This window comes from Berghia stephanieae, chromosome 13 (assembly GCF_034508935.2).
Source record: "Berghia stephanieae isolate SIO BIC M18660-M18661 chromosome 13, UCSD_Bste_1.3, whole genome shotgun sequence".
NCBI classification, from domain to species: Eukaryota; Metazoa; Mollusca; class Gastropoda; order Nudibranchia; family Aeolidiidae; genus Berghia; species Berghia stephanieae.
Genome location: NC_088372.1, coordinates 23,008,107 through 23,034,739, shown reverse-complemented (window position 1 = coordinate 23,034,739; position 26,633 = coordinate 23,008,107). Strand labels below are relative to the sequence as shown.

General features: G+C 38.1%; 1 protein-coding gene across 1 annotated transcript in view; it reads left to right on the top strand.

The window, feature by feature from the left end:
* The first annotated feature begins 239 nt into the window (after nucleotides 1–239).
* The window catches only part of LOC144958812 (uncharacterized), a 104,015-nt gene continuing 77,621 nt past the window's right edge, over nucleotides 240–26,633 (top strand). The window contains exons 1-8 of the mRNA XM_078891027.1: nucleotides 240–250; nucleotides 3,738–3,830; nucleotides 7,216–7,366; nucleotides 11,404–11,499; nucleotides 11,990–12,080; nucleotides 13,936–14,050; nucleotides 20,513–20,550; nucleotides 25,269–25,379. Coding sequence (XP_078747153.1) covers nucleotides 3,758–3,830; nucleotides 7,216–7,366; nucleotides 11,404–11,499; nucleotides 11,990–12,080; nucleotides 13,936–14,050; nucleotides 20,513–20,550; nucleotides 25,269–25,379 — 675 coding nt within the window. The 5' untranslated portion in view covers nucleotides 240–250; nucleotides 3,738–3,757. The remainder of the gene's footprint in view (nucleotides 251–3,737; nucleotides 3,831–7,215; nucleotides 7,367–11,403; nucleotides 11,500–11,989; nucleotides 12,081–13,935; nucleotides 14,051–20,512; nucleotides 20,551–25,268; nucleotides 25,380–26,633) is intronic.

The following is a 26,633-nucleotide window of genomic DNA, read 5'->3' as shown; positions in this document are numbered from 1 at the left end:
ATAATCTGGCAACCCTGGACAAAAGTAAACTTGAGACTTGCTTGATACGATATTCCCGAATGCTTGTTCATTTATCAAAGATATACTCAGTGGATTTGCTGCTTTGGTGCATTTGACATTGAAAACGTAATTATGTAGAATAACTGAATAATTCGCTATTATTCTAAGGGATAAATTACAACCCAAAGACATGATGGGTGCAAAATGACAATGTTGGATGATGAAGCACGTGCTCTTCCATCGGTCTCAGGTTTTACATGATGATTTGATGTTTAACCGCCTTTGGTGTGAACGATTGGCCGACTGCATTCTCTCTCTCTCTCTCTCTCTCTCTCTCTCTCTCTCTCTCTCTCTCTCTCTCTCTCTCTCTCTCTCTCTCTCTCTCTCGATATCTTATCTGATGGAGGGAGCCTGAGCAATGAGATTTCATATTCATATTTTATTATCCAAAAAAGAATGGCTGAGTGTTTGCTTTTGACTGTTTTATGAAATAGATGTATGCGCATGTTCTTTCTACAAGACTGAAGTGTTGGCCATATTAGTGTGTCAAGAGCTGCTGTCACACACCCAGGTTCCATCTTGCACTTGCTGCAATTTGGGCAAATCTTGCAGCTGCTCCCTGAATGTTTTCAATGGCTTTTTTGTCCTTTATTTACATTTTTAAGTGTTTGATCCAACATTTGGTAATCAAAGCTTATTGTGTTTTTCTTGGTGGATATTGACACCACAGAGCATTTTCCAGGATGGAAATTCAATTGCCATGGGTTTGACCATTGCATCAGTGAGTCTAGACGTTTAGATATATCTGACTGCATTAGATCAAATTTTGCCCAAATCATTTATAAAAACGAGGAGGCAAAATGGCCCCAATACAGTTCCCTTTAGCACTCCAGATAGCACCCTATATTTTTCACTTTTGTTTGTCTATCAAGCACCACCTCTTGAAACCGATCACTCAGCCAATCTTTGAACCAGATAGCACCCTATATTTTTCACTTTTGTTTGTCTATCAAGCACCACCTCTTGAAACCGATCATTCAGCCAATCTTTGAACCAGATGTAATAGACTAAGATCTATCTAACTGGGATCTGTGCGTTTTTAGTGATATTGGTTCATCAGGTTTCCTGTTACGTATTCCGTCATATTCTAATTTTTTAACAAGCCTTGTGAGGTATGGTGTCAAAGACTTTTGAAAAATCAAGTACTATTAAATCTGTTTGTTTCCTTTCATCTAACGCATTTGTTATTTGTTCAAGTGTATTGATGAGTTGGGTCTCACCTGAAATACCCTTCTGAAAACAATGTTGGTAGTCAACTAGTATATGATAGCGGTCAAAATAGTCCATAATGCTGTGAAATAGAATATGCTCAAGTACCTTGCAAATAATTGATGTAAGTGAAACTTCCCTATAATTTGAGGCTATGTCTTGTTTGCTTTCTTTGTGAATTGCAGTAATCCTAGCATGTTTCCAATCATTTGGGACCTGTCCTTTGTCGAGAGATTGCTGGAATATGATGCAAAGGTATGGAGATATTTCATCGTTCTTTCAGGATTCGTGTTGGAATATAATTCAGGTCCAGACGCTTTCGAGAGATAGATGTCTTTTAGTTGTTTGGTAACAGCCTCTCTGTTTTTGGCATAGTGGGTATATTGCTATTTTCCATGCATAGCAATGTTTTATCTTTTATTGTAAAGACACTTTGGTATTGTTTATTTAATATGTTGCATTTTTCAATAGTGTCTGCTGCCTTTGATCCATCAGACCTTTTTAATACAAAAATGCTTGACACGTCTTTCTGTTTTGTTTGTATATATTTCCAGAAACGCTTGGTGATAGCCCCATTATCATTATTCTTTCCTCTATGATCAAGGTCAAGCATGTCATTGACATGATTATGATGTTCGTTTCTTAGTTCTTTATATATTACGGTTTTCATTCCAGTCGTGGTCGTTGTGTACTTTTGATTTGTTGTAGAATCTGTGTTGTTGACATACTAATCATTTAATTTTTGGCTTTCAAACAACATCCTGATCACTTATGCCTGGAGCTGTATAGACTGATTGTAGGAGGACGGGGTAGGTTGTAAGCACTAGGTCAAGGGCGTTAGATTTTCTTGTTGGCTCAATGACTGCCTGTATGAGATTGAACGTGCACAATTTCTAACATTTCCTCACTTAGCTCCATATTGGGGGTTTTGTCTTATTTTGTCTTATTTATCTTTTCCCCAATTGATGTCTGGCAAGTTAAAATCCCCAGAGAATGAAAGTTGGGTTTCTCATCGATTTGTAAATTGTTGCAAGGGATTTTTGAAGTTATTTTAATGTCTCTATTCCACTTGGAAGGTTGATGGTAAAAGCTGCCCACGAACATGTGACCTTGTTTTTGAAAAACTTTTGACCATACAATTTCGCAATTTCACTTCTTTTGCGGCAGATGTCTTTCTTCACAGCTATAAGTACACCTCCCTGGCCAAGTGACATATCTTTCCTGTATGGTGGTGGATCGAGGTAATCACTGTTAAAGATTGAGTTGCTATGGATATTTTTATTAATTATTTTTGTCTAAATACATTTCGGTTGCTGTTATAATATCTGGTTTGTGAGTTTCTGTAATTTGTTCAAGTTTTAGTCTCTTGTCAAAACTTATTAGAATACGACAATTTATGTTCTTAATTCTAATAGTATTTTTACTTTCAGTACTTTTTATTTTGTCTTTGACTGAAGGTGCGTTGGTCGTTGATGATGGTGCTGTTGTAGTGGAGAGGTGTTTTGCATTTGTTGAACTGAAATCTGAAGAGGCACAGAATAGCATTATCATCATTGTAGGGATGTCGTTGCAGCTGTTGTTGTTCTTGTGTTTTCTCTTGTTGGTGTTGGTGTCAATATCAATGTAATCGCTACATTTTTTGCCAAATACCCAGTTTGCTCTACACCAAAGTGATGTTATTCATGCAATGCCTTCACATCACACCCCGCAGTTGCACAACACTACATTCACATGCCTTCACTACTTAACCACTGTCTCTTGACTCTAGTAAGTCTGTTTGTCTTGGTAGTCATGAATGCAACATATATACAACCTCAACTGATATAATCCTATTTCCTCGACCAAGCTTTTCAGGACACCCAAATGACGTTTCACCAAAATCTTAGCTGCTCTTTTGGTTTTTACCTTTCTATCCTCTGATATAGTGTTTACAATCCAATTTAATTTCTTTTTAAAAGCCCCAATGCACACCCAAATTCATACCTTTCAATGCTACGAGAGTCGAGAAACATTTTCAGGTTAGTGGGGGAACCCCTTTTAATGCACTTTGAGCTGATAGCACTTTTTGTGTTATAGGACTCTGAAATGAGTAGACAATGCTCAAAACTTTTCTCATGTCCATTATTAAATTAAGGATTTATTTGTTTTGCTTTTTTAAAAACTGCATATTCCATTGATATAAGCGCAATAGAGCTGTTTATAATTTTTTAATTACTTACCGTTATGCTGTTGTACGTCTCTCAACAAGTGAGTTGCATTTGATTTGGTTTTCTTAGTGATGGTTGATATGTGGTCAATCCAATTGCTTATGTCCAAATCTATGTGCTGTGTCCTCTATGATATGATTATTATTACTATGGAAATTTCTTTCATATTTATATCATAATTCTTGGAGTAATAAATTTTAGAAATTTAGAAATAAATCATATAATTATTGCAATTTCATTATCCCACTTCTTTCTTTTCAGTTAAGTTATTAACAGTTCAAATGAATTTTCTGACAATTGCTTTTGTGTTCTTGACCTCAACCGTCTTCAAAGCAAGTTTAAAGGATGAAATAGGTAATTAAATTTGTGTCCTTGAATGATTGATTTTAAACAATTTGTTGAAAGGTAATTTAAAACCAAAAAATATATAATGAAAGTAAAAATCCATCTCATATCTAGTATAATTTAATGTTGTTTGTCATTTAATGAAAATAATTATGATCTGCAGTGATATCACGAAGGGAAATGTATTTTTCTGCAATGTTATCCACAACTCATTTATGTTACATAGAAGGTAATACTAACACTACAAGTTATTATAAGTCTACTTCCCATTAAGAATATCATTTGTTTCTCTTTACATCACTTGTGTCCCTAGCCTCAATGTCCCCATCGTTGTAATGTTTGTGATACTTTAAATAGTCCTTGAGCTAGGAACAGGATTTAAGTTAGAATGAGCGGGTTCTGAAATATAAGCAAGTTATGGCAAAATTTCATTACATTTTAATCTCCCAATGGCATCCTGTATCTTTGGGTTTGATGGAGAAAAGTGGACAGTGAGATATAAGTGGAATGAGAAGGGAGCACCGGAGTTGAAAAACAGAGTTGGTGAATACAAAATGCGCCTAGATGATGAAAAGAAGGTCAATTACGAGGCAGAAGTCGAAAGATGGATTGAAGAGGTGTGCTTGTTCCCTGGAAAGGAGAGGAAGGAGGGCTGATGGTCGTGGAGCAACCCACCAAGGGGAAAGTTCGACCTGTGCTTTACTTCAGAGAGCTTAATGCTCACGTAAGGAGTCACACCACGACAGCTGATGTCTGTGGAGAAAAAAATAATGGCGTCAGGTAGACGGGGAGGCAGAGATAGTTGACTTAAAGGCTGCATATCTACAGCTACATGTGACAGAGGACCTGTGGAAGCACCAGTTGGTAAAGTCCAACGACAAGGTGTATGTACTGTCTTACAAGGCTGGAGTGATTATGTGGGAGATGCAACCAGAGACAGGATGAGGGAGGTAGTGAGAGAGGTAAAGCAAAATGACCCTGTGAGAGGTAGATGGCAAGTTCCAAAGTCAGAGGAGGGGACAGTGTGGACAGATGCCAGTGACATGGCGTTAGGAGTATTTTTGGAGATTGCTGATGTTGTGGCAGAAGACGGCACATGGATGAGAAAGAAAGAAGACTACAGTCACATAAATGTAGCGGAGCTTGAAACAGTATTAAAAGGGATGAGCCTATGCGTGAATTGAGGCATCAAGAACATCATCGTGAACACGGACTCTGCTACCGTGGAGGGTGGCTGAAAACAACCATGAGCGGAGAGAGGAGGGTAAAAACGAAAGGCGCAGCAGAAATCTTGATCAAGCGAAGATTAGGGACTTTTAAAAGCCTCGTTGAAGAGCTGCAGTTGAATGTTACAGTTCGTCTGGTGAAATCGGCAGACAGCAAAGTAGATGTGCTCATCAGAGTGTGGAAAAAGTTATTGGTGAATGAGGCGGAGGCTGCCAGTGTGAGTGTGGAAGAAGTGGGTGAGATGCACAGGCAACATCATGTGGGTGTAGAGAGATCGTGGTTCTTGGCGAAGAGTCGTTCAGAAGGAAACAGTCAAATAGGTTGTCAGGAGGTGCCAAGAATTCCAGAGTATTGACCTTGCACTGCAACGACATGAAGCGTGGGTACTGAGTGTGGACAGATTATTGGACGAGATTGGGTACAGATGTGGTACACTACAGGGGCATGCCATATTTGTCAATGGTTGACTGTGGGCCGGGATGATTTGCCATCTGGAGAAAGATGAAAGGGGAGTTGGCGACGGAAATTTGTCAACAGTTGGAGCAAGTGTTTTAAGAAAGGGGGCCGGTGGCAGAGGTGTTATTGGACAATTCTCCAGCGTTCAAGTCTGTGGAAATCAAAGAACTGCTTCAAGAGTGGGGAGTGAAGAGAATTTTCAGAGCAGCCTACAGACCGGCAGAAAACGGCATAGTGGAGCGGCACCAACGGACAATCAAGGCCATGGCAGAAAGAATGAGAAAGAGTCCAGTAGAAACTGTGTATTGGTATAACATAGCACCAAAAGATGGACAAAAGGAGAGTTCTGTAGCCCACAGTACAGTGCACACATATGATTGGAGAATGGAGGTAGATGCTAGAAGAGAACAAGAAGAGAAGCCAGAATGTGTTGTGAAGGCTGGTGATGATGTGTGGGTGAAGCCTGGTGACGGATGATGTACCACGAGATGGAAGCAGGAAATGGTAACGAGGGTGAATTCAGCAAACAATGTTGACGTAGACGGGATGGCTAGACATGTAATGGACATTAGACCTGTATTGACTGAAGAAGAGGATGGAGAAGAGGAAGAAGAGATTGACGCTGTGCATGAGGATGAAGAGCATAGCTACCCCTCACGAGATAGAGCTCTGCCGAACTGGATGAAGGACTATGTGAAGGCATAGGAGAAGGGAAGGGAGTGTACATAGTGTAAATAGAAGGGTGTTACTGTAACTGTTGTTGATTATGAATCAAGGGGGGATGTGGTTGTGGTGTTATTTTTGTTGTTGTGTGAAGTAAATGAATGGAAGGAGGTCGGTGTGACGTGAAAGACGAACAGAAGCAGTGGATGGAATTATGTTGTCAAGAGAGGAGACCGGAGAGTATTTGGAGACGTGAAAATCTGCTGTTGATTATTGTGAACGTTTTTGCATGCACTTTGTTTTCCTGTTGTCTTGTAGTCGTTATGTGATATTGGACCAGTCGGAGGAAGCAAGTGAAGTTGATACGTCAGACAGGGGCAGCCAGGTCATTCCATTCATTATTTAACAACAAGGAGAGATCTGTGAAATACTGCGTAATCCTCCTAGTGGAGTATCACACACAGGGGGTGGTGGGCACAAGTGCCCGCATGTGGCTAGTCTTTGCATACATGTGAGTTGAATGTGTCCACAGTTTTACATGTGACCACACTGTCATCCATCTGATTCCAGTCCTTAATTGTACAAACTATGAATGGGTGTTTAAGATGGCTAAGCTCCAGATGATGAGCAAAGAATTGAAGGAAAGGGAAAGGAGAGGGCACAAGATTGAGCTTTTGAGCTTTTCTATAGCGCAATATCCACTAAACATGCTCAAAGCGCTTTTCAAGGGGTCCCTGGCCAACAGCAACACTAAACATGAAGGACGGGACATGACGCCTGTTAGGCGATATTAGTTTTTTCCAACAAAAACAACGCTGTTAACGACCAGGTACTCGTTTTACACCTGATTACAGTGAGAGAATGTGAGTTAAGAGCCTTTTCCAAGGACTCAACTATGCGCCGAGCAAGGCTTGAACCCGAAAGCGAGTGTCATACCACTAGACCATATGCCGCACAAAAATGAAGGAAGTTGAAATAATAATATTATAATTTTTATATTTGTTATTAGCCAACGTGCATAGCATTCTGTTTCATAACATTTTTTTAGATTTTGCTGTGGATTGCGGTGCAGATTTATTGACTTGGACCTTAATCTCATGTGAGCTTCCAGATCTCATAATAGGTAAAGGTTACAAGTTGCATGCGATACCTCTGAAAGGTAATAAAGAAGATGGAGAAAAGATGGAAGTAGTTGAAAAGTAAGTAGTGGTTAATTCCTCCTATTTTCATTTATCGTTGTTGTTCTAAAGCATAAGATATCATCCACTGATCTTCATTTTGGTCAGTCTCTGTCGCATTTCAATGCTTATTATAATAATGCTAACGATAATTAATATATTTATGATAATAATAATAATAATAATAATAATAATAATAATAATAATAATAATAATAATAATAATAATAATAATAATAATAATAATAATAATATTAATAATAATAATAATAATAGTAATATTATTATTATTATTATTATTATTATTATTATTATTATTATTATTATTATTATTATTATTATTATTTTTATTATTATTACTATTTTATTATTACTATTATTATTATTATTATTATTATTATTATTATTATTATTATTATTATTATTATTATTATTATTAATTAATAATAATAATAATGATTATCATCATCATCAGCTAGTATTTTTAAGTTTTGACACCAAGGGCAAAGGTCTGGGTGGGGATCCTGACCTCCCATAGCGGGCAGGGAGGTACATACTGTGTCTTCTATCCCCTTATATCTGTTTTCCAACATGCTTTCTGTCTTTGTCTTGGGATGAGATTACTTGGTTTTGTCCTGGCTCTGGCCGGAGTCCTAGCTGGGAGGGAAATAGTCAAATGCATAGTTATTGTTTTGGGAGATGATATTTTTTTCCTTGTAAATCATCTCTCTGTTATGTATTATTATTTTTATTTTGAATGTATAATGTAAGCATTTGAGTGTATTCCTCTTTGTTGGATTTTGTGCTTGTGTCTGGATGAGACTTGTAGGTGATTTCAAACTAAGTACATTGGTAGTATGCTCTTGGAATCTACATCTGATCCCTATTTGTTCTCAGTTCCCCTTTGTCTTACTTTTTCTTGGGTGCTTTAATTGTAATTCTAGAACTTTTTACTATCCCATTTTCTTCCTTTTTACTGGCGCTGATATAACCTAAATGTGTTGCAAGCGCTGTAAAACCCTTAAAAACAAACAAAACAAGGGCAAAGGTGAAACACCAGTACTTTTATGTATGATCAACAATGAAAATATTGCTTCTTGAACCTGGAACGAAAAAATAACCTTAAGTAGTGAAATATGAGCTTCAAATTATTGAATGAAGACAGGTAATGTGGAAGTCTCAGGTCTCCCCTTTATCAACAAAACATGATGAATAAAAGAATTGGTCTTTAGTGTTTCATTCATCGTGTTTTGTAGATAAAGGGGAAACCCGAAACGTCAACATTATCTATCTTATTCAATAAATTGAAGCTTACATTTCAGTACTTCTCGTTATTTGTATGATCAATATAAAAACCAAACCACCCCAGATAGTTGGAGTTGTATATAGGAGACCTGACAGTGATATTGAAACGTCTTAGATAATATGCTATGCCAATAATAAAAAATAAAACAGAGTCAAAAATTAGAACTCAGGTTTGATATATGGAGGTTTTTGACTGATAAAAATAGATTTTTCTCTGTTTTCTGGGAGTCTGTGTCTTTCGTTCAAGTTGTTAGCAATATGTAGCAGGGATGTTTGCCTTAATCTTTAATGGCTTTTGACTAAAAGTTAATTTTAAATCTCTCAAATAGAAGGTATGTCTTTAAAATCGTTTTAAGGAAAGGACAATTCATTAAAAATGTACATAGAGTAAGTTATATCTCTATTATTAAGAATTGATGTACATTAGAAGTAATAATATAATATACAAAACAATATTTTATGTTATGATTTTGTTTGATTTTGACTGATGGACTGATACATTTTCCTCCTTTTTGACAAATTGCCATTATCATCACTGATGACAGATATGTTTACTATGTAATCGCTAGGTATGTAATACCGGAAACGACCAGAAAGAAGATTGCGTTTTGATGCCATGCACTGAGGTAAAATGCTCACAACGTCCACCAGCCAAATATAGCACACCAACATACATAACCTTGGATGTTTATAGTCTGATTGATAGAATTTGCTACATAGTACTGGAAATGGCTGGAAATGACAGGAAACAACGGAAATTACTGGAAATGAATGAAAATGACCAAAAACAAACTAAAATTACTGGAAACGAATGGAAATGACCTAAAATGAACGGAAATGATTGGAAATGACTGGACACAAGTGAAAATGACCTGAAACAAATGGAATCGACTGGAAACAAACGAAAATGACCTGAAACTAACGGAAATGACCAAAAATGAATGGAAATGGCTGGAAAGAAGATTGTGTATCATGCTATGCATTGGGGTAAAATGCTCACAAAATCCACCAGCCAGATAATGCACCAACACACAAAATGTGTGTAACCCTGAACGTTTATAGTCTGATTGATAGAATTTAGTGAGAACTTATCATTAAACTGTCCAATAACAAGGACAAAGAGCAGAGTGACATTACTTCTGTTCTCTCTTTAATATACAATTTTAATGAACTATGGTGAGAAAAGTTATGTACCTTTGTAAGAAATATGTGTCCCATCCAAACAACAACAACAATACCGTATTTACAGAGATTGTGTATTTTGTTAACCCTTGCTCCAACTCCTGGGTGACTGGCTTCTTATTGTGTTTTTTCTAAAAGTAATTTATTTGATACTGACGGGTAATGTGGCCTGATCAGGGAAATAACTGAAACACTGTAAAACATGTTGAACACAATGAAATCATGAAATTACTTGCCTTTTATGTAAATATTTTAATAATATAGAACTTAATAAGTTTGTCAGTTTGACGACAAGCTTGAAAATAAAAAAAACATGTTAACTGAAAATTATATTTTAACGATTCTCTTTAAAGTAGAGTGATAATGCCTGAATTCCTGTACTGGATAACTGGGCTTTTAAATAGTGCAATATATCCACTTGATATGCTCAAAATGGTTTACAAGTGGCACCAAGCCAACAGGAACACTTAACATGAAGAGCCAGACATCACCACGCCTGTAAGGTGCTATTATCATTTCTTTTTTTCTTTTTTTAACAGAGACAATGTTGTTACTGGTCAGGTACTCAGTTTACACCTGAATATGTTAATAGAAAGTGTGTAAAGAGCATTTTCCAAGGACTCACCTTTGCACTGCCAAGGGTTACCCATTATCGATTTTTATAAAGCTGTAATGTGTCCAACCACATCAATAATGTATTATGTCGGAATGGAGTAGGTGTAGTAAATTTACTTTAAAACCAAGATGATCAGAATTAGGAAAATAAAGTCTTTTGAAGTTAAGAGAACAAAATCCACTCTCGCCAATGGAGGCATTAATTTTAACTCACTTTCTTTAAGTGAAGCTTAACTTTGTCTTACTTTTCTTGGGTGCTTTAATTGTAATTCCAGAAATGTTTGACTAACCCATTTTCTTCCTTTTTACTGGTGCTAATATAGCTTAAATGTGTTGCAAGCGCCTAAAACCCTTAAACACACAAAAAAAAATATAAACTAGCTTAAATTTAAATTTTAAGCATCAGGTCCATCTTGACATTATACAGTTTTGAGATAACTGGTCACCAAATAAGTAAGAGTTTCTTTTGTATTGTTTGATGTAATAGTGAACTAAGTTGTAGTTGAGACAAATTGATTTGTTTTAAAAGTCATGTAAAAGATTGAAAACAATGTGATAAAAAAATGAATAAGAAATATAACATTGCTCATCAATGTTGACCACTCTCTAATGTACTGAGCAACAGCTGCAATGGATCACTTTTAAACATCAGATATTTAAAAGCAAAAACAATTTCAAACAAAATAGAACGGTAGAAAACAAATAATTTCTGATTCGAAAATATATAATATGACACATCTATTTTTATTTTTTATTTCATTTTTTTCAATTTACACGAGGAAAACTCATTAATTAGTGATGACTCCTAGACTAGGTATTATTTATGTTTGCCTTGTCCATTTTGGATTTGGGCAACGCATGCTCTTACTGAGCAATTTATGAGATTTTTGATATCACCTGAGGAGTATCATTTCAATCATCAATCAGCATTTTTTTTGTGTCCTGCCAAATTTTTAGGATGTCTGGCTTTGTCAAGGCGACTGTTAATATCACACAAGTATTCAATGAGTGCTTAGTCTGGCGAAGAAGCAAGCCAAGAAAGATGTCAGATCTGTAAGACTCTCAATGTTTCTGGGATTTTTTTGTTTATGAGTAATGTAAATAAACCCTTCTATACATCAATGGCATAATTTCCAGAGTGACAATTAGTGCTTAGTGATGTGAAATCATCACATCCTTTTCAAAATAAGGTAAACAAGAGAGAGAGATAACACGATAAATTTCTCTTTATGTCGTATAGTTTTACATACTGCCTAGCTTATAATTTTGTTTGAGAAATCACAGCTACACTTTCCAAATACCCAAGTATTGTATATCAACTAATAGAGACAGTGTAACAAAATCACATATTCCCACATTATTCTAATTATTCTTGCTTGACCTTATAGTACTGAAACAAAAACCAGAATTAGGATGTTACATTGTAACTGTTGCTCAGTATAGTTATGTTCACAGTATCAATGAAAATCAAGTTATTTGAACATTTAATATAACAGTGCACATTGATGAAATCCTTCATATATTTCATAAATTATTTCCTAAGTGATAAAAGAGCTGCCTGGTGCACTTTTCCTAAAACTGAAGATGAAACCCCTCCTTTTGTCAAAGGGAAATATATTTTGCTCCACTTCCAGGTGAGAAATACATTCTTTGAGATTATTATTAATTGATTTTTGAATTCAGCATAATATAAGTTAATGGCATTGCACTATTACCTTAAGGTCTGGGTTTGAGCCTCTCTTTATGCACTTTCATGTATCTCTTTGGGCAAGTTATTACACTACAATTTACATTCTTGCATAGCTTGGGTGATTCCTGTTAACAACAGATATTTTTTGATAGGGCATTTCTTCATGGAATGCCTAGGGGACAACATCTTGCAATGCTGTGCTGAAAGATGTGATTTGAAAATTTCAATTATGATAATAGTGGTAACATTTTGATGATAAAGATGATGGTGGTGGTAATAATCTTATACAAATGGCAATGATGGTCATCCCTACTTCCGTTCTCTCTTTCATCTCTTTCATCTCTGCCCCCTTTTCTATTCTTACCTACAACAACTATTACAAAGGTAAGCTATGTTTTTATGTCTTATCTTTTTAACTTAGTAATTCCATGGTATATTACCGGCCATCTGGACCCATCCCAGCCATGGAGTCCTACAGCCAGAACACCTAGTTCTGTTAGTCAGGGCTAATTATTATAATGGCATCACGAGCAGGATTCGAACCTACGCGAGAAAATCCCATTGGATTTCTTTGGAGGGTATACGTAGAGTATGACAAATCAGAAGATTGGACGACTCTGCCTAGGTTGAATCAGAAGGGGACTACGCCGCCCCCCTCAGGTCCCCTGACACAATTGTCACTGGTTGGATGTTATATATGAGGGTGGACGTAGAGTACGACAAATCAGAGGATTGGATGACTCTGTCCAGGTTGGCCTTGACAACATTGACATGGAAGATATCAGGAAGCTGCAGTTGGAGGATCAACATGTGGCCCACCTGCTATTATTGTTGAAATTAGGAACAGACCCAGTAATGTCGGACTTGGTACTGTCCAGGGTCCACTGCAACTTGTTCTTCCTGATTGACAGAGCCTTCTATAGAAGAGATGAAGGCTCACGAGACCTCCTTGTCATACCCACGTCTTTGAAACCCCACATCCTGAAACTGTGCCATGACATCTCCAGCTCAGGACACCAGGGTATCAGATGGACCAAGGCAAGAATATCTGCATCCTACTTTTGGTACAGGATTACTTCTGATATTAAGAAGTATGTGAGGGAATGCTCCGTCTGCAACCAGCCAGAATAAAACGCCGCAGAGGAAAGCGAGGTACCCATGCATCACTTACCATGCAGGAATCCCCATGGAGAAGGTTCACATAGTCGTCATAGGACCACTTCCTCCCTCTAAATCTGGAAATGAGCGCATCTCTTATGATGGTGGACCAATTCACAAAATGGGTGGAATGCATACTGCTACCTTCCCAGGGAACTGAGGAGACAGCCAGAGCAGCTGTTAACAACTTCTTCTGCAGATTCGGTTACTCTTTGCAGATCGTCTCTGACCGAGAAAGGAAATTTGAAAGCCAGCTGTCCAAGAAACTGTGCCGCTTACTTCACATCCACAAGGCTAGAACAACAGCTTATCGTCCATCAGCCAAGTGGAGAAGATGAACAGGATGTTGATGGCAGCTAATCAGTACAGCTTTGTCCGAGACAGCTATATGCCAGGGCTAGCAACCCTTGTAAATAGTCCCCCCATTTTGTTTTGGTTGGTGCTTCAGCCGTTTTATTTTTATTGCTTCAGCCCAAGGAAAGGGCTACACCTTTTCTTCTCATTGTTTTGCATCTACCTTATGTTCCTTCTCTTCTTCCCCCTTCTATTTTCACCATTTCTTCTTTCGTTCCTTTTCATTACCTCATTAACTATTTAATGATGATATTCTGGTTTCACCATTGTTTGCCTTCGATTTCTAGATACGTGACCTTTATGTCCTTGCTCTGACAAATGGTTCAGATGCTATCATCGGTAGAGACTTCATTGAAGTTAGATATAATCTTCCTTGTGGTTTGAAAATTGAACCAGTGCCATGTAAGTTTAGCTTATTTTATTTCATAGTTAACATTTTAGGTTTAATTCAACACTGAAGAAGTGCACTGAGCATGATCAAAATATGGGATTGCTTTGTGTAAACGCACACTTTGCTACCAATCCTCAGAGTTTCAAAAGACTTTTGAAGACACACTAATTAAAAAACTACTCGGGATTGTTTTTTCTCTCTTTTTGAAATATTTTTCAATGCACAAGGCTTACCCATGAAAAACGGGAAGATGGCCATATCTGTTATACCATTTCAGATTATTTTATTCTGTGAACATCAAGTGAAAGTGCATTCAATTGCAAGTTCCCAAAGGAGCACCAATATTGTCATTCATATAGAACATGAATGATGTCAGCAAAAATGGCCACACTGTAGCATCTACTTTACTGGAAACAACAAACAATGAAAGCAATGTGTAGTGAATTTTATAAATTTAATGAGTTCTCTCGTGTTTACGTTTTTGTCTGATCTGACGTGTAGAGTAGTCTTGCAGTCAGCAGTATGTGGTAAGTCTTCGTAGTTCGTAGGAAACGGAGATCGCCACACATGCCCCCCCAAACACGGACTAGTCATCTTTGTAGTACCGAGGTCGTTTAATGGTACGTCCTGAGCGAGATAGCTTCTTAGTAGGCACTACGTTAGTATCATCAGAAGCAGTACGGGAGTTTTGTATGTTTCTGTTCGTATTCGGTGGGCGTCCACGACGAGGTGGGGTGGCAAGGGAAACTGGTTGCGTAGAATCGACAAATGCAGCTTTAAGTCGGTCGATCGAAATCCGTTCTGCTTTGCCACCAACATCGATCAGGAATTGTTTATCTCCAGGGTTATGACAACATAGGGACCTGTATACGGCTTCTGAAGGGGTCCTCAGTGGGTGTCAACACGGATGTAAACATATTTCGCTGACATCAAGTTCTTGGGTAAATTTGTTTGATGATAGCCGTGATGATGTGTTGGCCGTGGTGAATGAAGGGACACGTTTTGCCGAAAGGTTGCCAAAAAGTCTTTAGCGTGGAAGTCTGAAGGATGGTCAGGTATAAACTCTCCAGGGATTGTTAAAGGTTCTCCGTATACTAATTCAGCTGAAGAATGACCGATATCATCCTTAGGTGCAGTTCTTAAACCAAGCAGAACCCAAGGTAGCTCATCCACCCAATTTGGAGTTATTAGACGAGCTTTGAGGGATGATTTCAAGGACCGATGAAACCGTTCAATCATGCCGTTGGACTGAGGGTGATACGCAGTTGTGTGATGAATCTGCACACCAAGTTGACTGGCCATCTGTTTCCATAGCGTGGATGTAAATTGTGAGCCCCTGTCAGAAGTTATATCAACAGGAATACCAAACCGCGAGATCCAATTGGAGATCAGGGCTTTTGCACATTCTTCTGTTGTTGTGGTTTGTAACGGTATTGCCTCAGGCCATCGGGTGTTCCTGTCAATTATAGTAAGGAGATGGGTGAACCCCCTTGACTGAGGTAATGGTCCAACGAGGTCAATGTTTATATGTGAGAATCGCTTTCCTGGGACATGGAATGTTTCTAACGGTGCTCGTATATGTTTTTGAATTTTGGAGATTGGCAGTTGTGACATTGCTTAACCCATGCTGACACTTCTTTCTTAAGACCATGCCAGATAAACTTCTTGCTGATAAGTCTGACTGTGGCCTTAACTCCAGGATGACTCATATTATGAATAATTTCGAAAACCGGTCTTCTGAAGTCGGTAGGAACGATAGGTCTTGGGTAGCCAGTTGAGATGTCACAAATTAACTCTGGACCCGAGTCAACGGATGTTTTGACGATTTTGAGGCTTGTTAATGCAGTTTTGTAAGCCTGTATGTCAATGCTATTTTCTTGGGATTCCGCCATAGCTTGATAGTCGATGCCAATTGAGACTGAGTTTGTAACTGCTCTTGAGAGACAATCTGCGACAGTGTTGTTTTTTCCAGAAATGTGTCGGATGTCAGTTGTGAACTCGGATATGGCAGATAAGTGCCTTTGTTGACGAGCTGACCATGGTTCAGTTGATTTGGACATGGCATGGATTAATGGTTTATGGTCAGTAAAAATAGCGAATTGTCTCCCTTCAATGATGAAACGGAAATGACGGATGGCTAAGTGAATGCCAAGCAACTCCCTATCAAAGGTACTGTATTTCTGTTCAGGTTTACGTAACTGCCTGCTGAAAAATGCCAATGGTTCCCAATTACTTTGATGATTAAGTTGTTCAAGGACAGCGCCCACAGCTTGGTCGGAGGCGTCAGACGTTAAAGCGAGGGGTGAGTTCAAGCAAGGATAGGCTAACATTGTAGCGTTACTTAGTGCATTTTTACCGTCAGTAAAGGCTTTCAACATTTCTTGCGTCCACGTAAGTGCTTGGCGTTGTTTTTTGACTTTCAAAGCACTATATAGGGGTCGAAGTATTTCAGCTAGTCTCGGAATGAAACGATGGTAAAAATTCAACATCCCGAGGAACTCTTGAAGTGACTTGATGGTTTTTGGTTGTGGAAATTGTTTAACAGCCTCAATTTTTGTCGCCGTTGGGACAGATCCAGAATGCGAGATGTGATGGCCAAGGAAGTTAAGAGATCTCACACCGAAAAGACATTTCTCAAGACGGATAACGAGGCCTTGGTTTCTAAGTCTTTCGAATACGATTTTGAGATGTTCCATGTGTTCTGCCTCAGTTGAACTTGCAACCAGAATGTCGTCTAAATAACAAAATACGTAGTCTAAATCTTGTAAAATGGAGTCCATTAAACGTTGGAATGCTTGTGCTGCATTTTTTAATCCAAATGGCATTCTTAAGAACTCCCAAAGGCCGAAAGGGGTTATCACTGCCGTTTTTGGGATGTCTTCTGGAGCGACTGGAATTTGGTGGTATCCTCTGACAAGGTCGATCTTCGAGAAGATGATCTTACCGTCTAAGTTTGCTGTAAAATCATGAATGTGTGGGACAGGATATCGATCTGGTATAGTAGCATCGTTAAGTCGACGAAAATCTCCGCAGGGACGCATTGTGCCATCAGCCTTGGGGACCATGTGTAATGGGGAAGCCCAAGGGCTCTTTGATTTTTGAATTATGCCCATTTTCTCCATTTCCAAAAATTCCTTTTTTGCACACAAGAGTTTTTCTGGAGCCAGGCGACGAGCACGTGCGAATACTGGGCGACCTTTGGTTGTGATGAAATGTTGCACGCCATGTTTCACAGTTGCCGTTGAAAATGTTGGTTGAAGTAGTTCTGGATAGTTATTCAATAATTTTCTGAATGTATTGCAGTTCGGCTCGAGTGGTGAGAGTTCGGCGTTTGCGCAAACTGAACTTACTGAACAAGGTACGTGCGAAAACGTTTCAGCGTCGATAAGGCGTCGACCACGAATATCCACAAGCAGATCATGATGACGTAGAAAATCTGCTCCAAGTAGGGGACGCTTGACATCAGCTTTGATAAGTCGTGCATTGAATGAACGCGATCCAATACGTATGTTAGTTTCAAAGCATCCGTATGTTTTTATTGTAGAACCATTAGCAGCTTGTAATGCGATATCAGAGGAACCCAAGCTTTTGTCTGATGCAGAGGCGGGTGTGACAGATACTTGAGCTCCAGTATCTACTAAAAAACGTCGGTTTGAATTTTCATCGACGACGATGAGTTGGAGATTTTTTGATGTGGGCGCGTTGGCTGAGTAAGAATCCGGGTCGACAGCAGAATTTACTGTTGACCCGGCTTGGCGTTTCCCTGGTTCTTCTTGTTTTTCTTGAATGAATTGAAGAGTTTGCATGTTTGTGCACATCGACGGGCATTTGAACCAAACCGTTGATGGTACCAGCAGAGGGAATCTATTTCACTGGTCATGGTTGGTGTGTCAACTTCACAAGTAGTATGAGAAATTGAAAAGGAGTTAGAGTTTGAGTGAGCAGCGTAGAAAAAATTGTCAGCTTCTCTGGCAAGTGCCCTGTAATCATCCAGATTGGACGAGTTTGCTAATGGAAGTCTGATGTTTGCTGGAAGTTGTCTTAAGAATAACTGTCTGAAGAGCAGACAGGGCTTGTGTTTGCCGAGGAGCACTAACATCCTGTCCATTAACTCGGATGGCTTTAAGTCGCCCAAACCATTCATGTTGAGTAGAGATTCCGCTCTCTCTGTTTCCGAAAGGCCGAACGCAGACAGCAGGAAGTTTTTCAGTATTTCATATTTACCTTCCTTGGGTGGTGATGATAGAATAGCAAGGGCTCTAGTTGCTGTGTCTGAGTCTAAGGCAGCCACTACATAGTAGTACTTTGTTTCATCGCTTGTTACATCGCGTAAGGCAAATTGTGCCTCGCTTTGTGCAAACCACGCTGAAGGACAAGTGGTCCAGAATGTGGGCAATTTCAATGCTACGGCGTCGATAGACATGTTTATTATTATTATGTTCTTGTGAAGAGTTGAACTGGTAAATAGTAATAATAATAATATATACCTATCTCTTAAGTTGTTTTACGTCGGGGTCACCAATGTAGCATCTACTTTACTGGAAACAACAAACAATGAAAGCAATGTGTAGTGAATTTTATAAATTTAATGAGTTCTCTCGTGTTTACGTTTTTGTCTGATCTGACGTGTAGAGTAGTCTTGCAGTCAGCAGTATGTGGTAAGTCTTCGTAGTTCGTAGGAAACGGAGATCGCCACAACACATTGTTTTTACACAAAAATGTGTACTTTCAATGATTTTCCTAACCAACGTATTTTCCTTCCGAATTGAATCTCTCAATCTAAAAATAGCTGCTATCTTGACGCTATGATGTATTCTAGTAACTAGCCTCAGAATAATCTTGGATTCCGGCCTCAGCAAATGATTAAAACTTGGCCAAGCTTAGTCCACAGGTGCCTTGATTTTAGTCTGGGACTTGCTTGATCAGCTCACATAAAATCCAATTTTTCAAGTCCTTGACTAAAGTCAGAGACTAAGTCAGAGACTAAGTGCTTGTCTGCGTTTATAAAAACAGGCCCAGTTTGCGGCACTGCACTGTGGCTGATGCCTGTGTTATTCCAGTTTTCCCTTGGAATAGACCCTCAAGACAAATTTTCCTATGGGTGAATAAAGGAATTTATTTATTATTTATTTGGTTTGGATATGATAAACGAATCTGCTATGCACAAATCCAATTCTGCAGAGCCTGATGACCTTATCTTAGACCTTAGTCACCCTGTGCCTTTGCACATTGAACTCCTTGGAGTGCCAAAGCAGTCTGTTATGAGCTGCTGCTTACTTTGTTTCCTTCCACCACAGACCCTCCTTCATGAAGTCCTTGCCAACAGTCTCTTTCCAAGATAACTTAGGTTGGCCCCTTTTTCTTTCTATAGCCGAATTCCAACATAAGGATCTTCTTTGAAATTTTTTATTATTAGTTCTTATTGACTTCATTCACTGTCCTGTGAGAGTTTGTGACATCTTATCTATGTATAAAACCTAATGTCATTCTTTCTCTTAATCCCTTATAATACAGGGATTATTCTCGGGATGTGTTTTGCTGGGACTTTTCTGACGATTGTGAACAGATTTATTCTGTTTAGTTGCCCATAGGTTAGGCTTACTCTTTAGAGATGCCCACCACTCAGGTAGAGATGCTTTTGAGCCTATTGAAACTGCCCCGAGGTGTCTAGATTTATATGTCAAAAAAGAATCCCTGTTTAGACGGAGATTCATTTTTTAAAAAAATATTTTTAATTTAAACAGACTGTAAAAAATCGGTTCATGTCATTCGAATATGTTTATGTGTTTGTGTGTGTGTGTGTGTGTGTGTGTGTGTGTGTGTGTGTGTGTGTGTGTGTGTTTTCTGTTTTCAATAGGTTGATTCATTTTAATTGTAATACTTTGATACAGTGAATAGTGGGTGGGATTTCTGACCTCCCATAGTGGGCAGGGAGGTACTTACTGTGTCTTCTATCCCCCTATATCTGTTTTCCAACTTGCTTTCTGTCTTTGTTTTGGAGTGAGATCACTTGGTTTTAACCTGGCCCTGGCCGGACACCTTGGCTGAGAGAGAAACAGTCAAATGTATGGTTATTGTTTTGGGAGATGATATTTTTTTCCTTGTAAACTTATATTTGTTGTTTTGAATTTATAATCTAAGCATTTGAGTGTATTCCTCTTCGTGGGGACCTGTGCTCGTGTCTGGATGAGACTTTTAGGTGATCTCAAACTAAGTACATTGATGGTATGCTCTTGGAATCTACATCAATTCCCTATTTGTACCTTTCCCCTTTGTCTTACCTTTTCTTGGGTGCTTTATTTGTAATTCTATAACTTTTTCCTGTCCTATATTTTCCCTTTTTACTGGCGCTGATATAACCTAAATGTGTTGCAAGCGCAGTAAAACCTATAAAAAACAAAAAAAAAATACAGTGAATAAAAATGGTCAATTATCAAAAGGATGATTTCTTTTAACATTTTCTGCATATCTAGATACAGATGTTGGGTATGGAGCCAGAGTGGACATTAAGGTAAGGATGATCTTGAATACCAAATGTTAGTGTGATATTCACTGTTACATCCTCTCACTCACATGACTAAAACGGACCGATCTGAAAGTCAACTCAAATCTAGGTCCATGCGTTTGGCACGTGACCATAGGTCGAGGACCACTCTAAATTACGTAAGGGGATGAGATAATATTATAATTATCTCTATTAGTCTATAACACCCTGAATGCTCACCATACCTTGGTCACAGAGGATAAAATACAAGACACAGAGAGTGCTGAGGATAGAAATAACATCACCTAAGTCCCATCCCCCCTTCCCCCAGTAGTCTTCAATTGTGATGAAACTGGATTTCCTTTCTACTCATTCGTCTTTGACCCAAGTTCAAAGCACCCATACAAGTTGTTTACGTGACAGGTCCTAAGTGTGAATTAATGAATTGTTTAGTTAGTAAAAGTGTTTGTGCTTTTTATTAAGGGACCTAGTTGGATGGATTTGGTGTGGATGTGGAAGATAATACCACAGAGGCTGCACTTATTCATAGCTGCCAATCTTACCAGAAATTGCGGGAGACTCCCGCATTTTTAGTTTGTCTCCCGCGCTCCTGCCCGTCACACACGATCTCCCGCATTATTGTGCTGTAGCCTGACTGCAGGCCCAGGCCCAGGCCTAGAACCCATGTTAGCCTACCATGTGGGTCTTTTCGGTTCTTTTGGTAACGTACGTGAAATTCTGGGTGGGGTTCCTGACCTCCCAAAGTGGGCAGGGAGGTACATACTGTGTCTTCTATCCCCTTGTATCTGTTTTTCAAATGCTTTCTGTCTGTCTTGGAATGCGATTACTTTGTTTTGTCCTGACCCACGCCGGAGTCCTGGCTGGGAGGGAAACAGTCAAATGCATAGTTATTGTTTTGGGAGATGATATTTATTTCTTTGTAAATCATCTCTCTGTTATGTATTATTATAGTTGTTATTTGGAATGTATAATGAAAGCATTTGAGTGTGTATTCCTCTTTATTGGATTTTGTGCTTGTGTCCGGATGAGACTTTAGGTGATCTCAAACTAAGTGCATTGGTGGTATGCTCTTGGAATCTACATCTGATCCCTATTTGTTCCCAGTTCCCCTTTGTCTTACTTTCTCTTAGGTGCTTTAATTGTAATTTTATAACTTTTTACTATCCAATTTTCTTCCTTTTTACTGGCACTGATATAACGTAAATGTGTTGCAAGCGCCGCAAAACTCTTAAAAACAAAAAAAAAAACAAAAAAAAAAACATACGTGAAATTCTGGTCCTCCATTTTGTAAACAGAAGTGAGTTTATGTCGTTTGGTATTGCGGTAGATTTATAATCGGAAATGCCGATACCGAATCCGTTCTATTTAGTGAAGTAAAATAGCTCTACATGGCTGATATCGATTGTAATTAAATTATATTTATTTCTTTTGAAATGTAGATTTATACATTTACGTATCTCCCTGATTTTTTCTGAATCTCCCTGATTTTCTGACCAAAACTCCCTCTTAATAAGCTTGGTGGGTTGGCAGCTATGGAGGGAGAAAATTTCTGCAATGAGCATTGAGATGATAATGCTTTTCATTTTAATTGCACAATGTGTGTGTGGTCAGTATGTGTAGATATATGTAAAGAGGTGGGGAGTGTGTGTAGTCAGAGAATCTTGCGATTTATTCTAGAAATATAAATAATAGGATACTTTTACTTTTAGCTTTTTAATAAAATAGATTTTGAGGTTGAATTTTAGCTCATTTTACGAGGGCTATTTCATAATTAACCGAAAAATGCCTGTAAAATCCGCGTTTTTTATGCTATCAACAAAATTCTTGCACGTGTTCATACCTTGACTCGTCCTTCATTTCTCTACGTAACAGCCAAGTCTGTCGACACACTTCTGCCAACGCCGCACCATGGAATAGATACCCTCTCGGAAGAAATTTCCGTCAAGGTTTTGTAACCATTTCCGCACATGGTCGACAAGCTCTTCATCGACATCAAGCGCTTTCCTGCCAGCTCACGTTTCAGTGGCCCAAAGAGGTGATAATCAGATGGTGCGAGGTCTGGACTGTGTGGTGGGTGTGGCAAAATCTCCCATCCATATTTCTCTAGCCAACCTTGCGTCACTCGTGCTGTGTGGGGTGTAGCGTTGTCGTGTTGCAAAATGACCCCGTTGGTCAACTGCCCTGGGCGCTTTCTGCGAATGGCCTCCCTAAGCTTGTCAAGAGTTTGGCAGTACCTTGAAGCATTGATTGTTTCTCCAGGTTGTAAGGTTTCGAACAGAATAACACCACGACTGTCCCAGAAAACAGTTCCCATTATTTCCTTTGCTGACCGCATGACTTTGAATTTCTTCGCGACAGGTGAGGATGGATGTTTCCATGTCATCGAATCTTGCTTTGTTTCTGGGGTGCAATGGTGCAACCAAGTCTCATCACCGGTGACTATGCTGTCAAGAAAAGTCACATCGTACCCTAGAAAGTCTCCGCCGGCGTTGGCAGTATGCCCGTGAACCATGCGTGAGCTCTTGCTTCTTCTCAAAAGTTCCCTGCAGATGTCCAATCTTTGTTCTTTATGATTGTCTGTCAATTGCTTAGGAACCCATCTTGAGCTGACTTTTCTGTAGCCAAGTTCATCAAATACAATTCTATGGGCAGAAGTTTCCGAAATTTCAAGACTGCTTGCGATTTCATGAAGTTTCAATCTCCTGTCTTGACGAATAAGCTCATCAACTCGCTTCACATTGTCTTCTGACGTTGCAGTTATCGAACGCCCTCTCCCTTCCCTGTCTGTCAAGTCGGAATGGCCGGCTTCAAACAAATTACACCATGATAGACTTGTGCACGGCTTATAACATGCTCACCATATACACTCTGAAGTTCTTTATGAATTTCGGTAGGATTCAGACTTTTGGCGTTCAAAAAACGTATGACAGCTCTGATTTCCTCCTTTGACCAAGTTTCAAGGTGGGCCGCCATCTTTAAAATCGTCTAATAATTCATTGTGCAAAATGATGCACTTCATAATTTCTGGGAATATCCGTAAGGAAATAAGAAATATCATGTTGTTTACAAAATTAAAAAATATCCACTGGTTGCTGAGCAATGGGCATTTTTCGGTTATTTCTGAAAGAGCCCTCGTATTACATGAATGATCAATGTGTTTGCACCTTTCTGATGATTTCTGAAAATATCTTTTAATGAGGACAGAGAATTAGTGACGTCACAACTTCCTCTCTTCTGGTTCAAACTTCATGGAAGTGTGTAATCAGAGGACTAACAGTGACTAGGTTACAAATTGAGTCATTAGGTGGTATAACTGTTTTAGTAGCAGAATGTATAGGCAAATTCTTTAAGATTATGGAGCGTTAAAGAGTGAGGATGGAAGATATTTATTGAAGATCAGCATTTATTTAGACTAGAAAATAAGATGCCATCACTCTGAAACTAGAAGATCATTTGCATAATGTATGTATCCAGTCCCCTGGATGACTGGTTTCACACTTTTAATAAGATTGAAACCAGTCTTTTGACATCACACTTTTGTTCCCTATTGTTGATACGTCGGGTTTGAAACCCAAAACTGCCAAATCCCTTGTAGATGCCTTGCTTAGTAAGCCCAAAGTGCTGATGATTGTCTTAACTTTAATGAAAGGAAGGAAAAAAACACATTAAAATAGTGTTTTTTAGTCATTCATAAAAGGTAGCCAGTTTCCCCATGATGAGTGGCCGGTTTGACCTCATATTCTAAAAGTGGCTTGTTGAACCAAAACATCACCACAAACAATTTAAGTTTATCTAGATAAGAAAGAAAGGGGTTATAAAAACAATAGGTTCACCTCAAACCAACCATCTAAAGTGATCATTTTAAGACATTATTTTACACCACTATTCATATTGGTGGCTTGCAGTTGCGAATTTACTGAGGGTACCTAAAATAAGAATTAGTGGTCGTTTGACCTGAAATGACTCATATAAATTCATGATGATAGGTTATTCACTGCTCTCTTCAGTTTGCTAACATTTTACTGTAAAGTTTCAGCTTTCAGGTTTTAAATTCTATTTTCATAATATAGGTTGAGATAGTATGTTACAAATAACAAACAACATAACAAAATTTTAATCGATTATTAAAGTGAAATGTTGTATTTCTGTGGTTGAAGTCTTGATACATGAAATATCAGTTTTGTCCATTGTTTTTAAGTGAATCATATTGATTATACTTCTAAATTTCACTCTAAACACAAATTATGGAAACAAAAAAGACAAAACTTAAATCCTGTTGACAAAGAATCAAACCACAGACATTTTTTTTGTTTATATATTTTCATATATACCAAGTACATGACACTTTGTAACTGACAGCTTCAACTCGCGTACAATATGCATACAAATGAATAAGGTTAAACACCTCTTTACATCAATTTTATTTTTCTGGTCCCCTCGTCTGCAAAGCAGTGATATTATTATTCTTCCTCCTCTCCGCCTCCACCTCCTCCTTCTTTCCTCCTCTACCTCCTCCTCTCCTCCTCCACCTCCTCCTATTTACTTAACCACAGCTATTACAAGAGTCAGATGAAATGGGTGTGTATAGTTTGTTGAACAAAATGCTATTACTCTATTCAATAGCTGTTTCATCTCAGTGCCTTTTTCTGCTTCTCAATAACTATGTTTATTGTTTGTTGGAAATTTTGATAGTAATTTTTGCATTCTTTTTTTACTCCCTAAAGCTTGATTTTGACGGCTGTGATGTTGAGAGGAAGGTTTCCTGGGATATGAGTCGGTCCTTTTTCTTGTTTGAAGATGAACGAAATTGCTTTAACAAGGCTCTTATTGGACAGGTATAATCGTGATTCTTTCTCTTTCAGGTGTAAAATAATATCCATATGTGAAATATTTACTGTATGTACTCAATCTCTTTACAAATGAACTTATATTTTCATAATTTAGTCATTGGTCTGAATATATCAATAGAGAGGTGGGGTGTGTTTATACTAGAAACTAACATCTGCGAACAATCTCTACCTTGTACCTGGAGTTATATGTTTATGTAAATTAGAAAAACTATTCCATTTTCCAATCTTACCAGTATTTCATTTGACTCTGTTCTCTTTATTATTTGTTTGAGTCTTATTTGACTGGGTGGGATTCCTTACCTCCCATAGTGGGCAGGGAGGTACTTACTGCGTCTTCTATCCCCCTTTATCTATTTTCCAACACGCTTTCTGTCTTTGTCTTGAAATGAGATTACTTGGTTTTGTCCAGGCCCTGGCCGGATATCTTGGCTGAGAGGGAAACAGTCAAATGTATAGTTAGAGTTTTGGGAGATGATATTTTTTTCCTTGTAAATCATCTCTCTGTTTTGTATGTTATTTTTTTTATTTTTAACTTATGATTTGTTCACATTTGAGTGTATTCCTCCTAGTGGGGTCCTGTGCTGATGTCTGGTTGAGATTTTTAGGTGATCTCAAACTAAGTACACTGATGGTGTGCTCTTGGAATCTAAATCTGTTCCCACATTTGAACTGATTCCTCTTTGTTTTACATTTTCTTCTAGCCCTTTTAATTGTACATAAAGAATGTCTTTACTATCCAATTTTCTTCCTTTTTACTGGAGCAGATATGACCTAAATGTGTTGCAAGCGCCGTAAAACCATTAAAATAAAAAACAAAACAGTCTTATTTGAAAGAAATTAATTTATTCAATTTAGAAAGAAATCAATTAATTCAATTTAGTGATTTTACTTTTATTGAAATTCCATGAATTTTAAGTTTTATTAAAAGTCCTTTGTAATCTACTATGTCCAACACTTAAACTAGAGAAATATTGAAGTATTGAATTAATGTTGCCTTTGGTGTGTAAACAATTTCTAAAATCTTTAATTTATTGAAGATGGTAATGAAAAGTTTGAAATGATCTGTGTTGCTGCTGGCTTGTTACCTCTTGTGAAGTATTTTGCACCTTTGAACACAGTTATTATCTCTATTAATAGACTCTAATATGGGGAAAAAAAAAGCTTAATTCTTGTTTGATCCACACCATAAAAACCAAAAGAAAAATTTGAAAACTACAGGACTTTTATTCATGGAGCGAG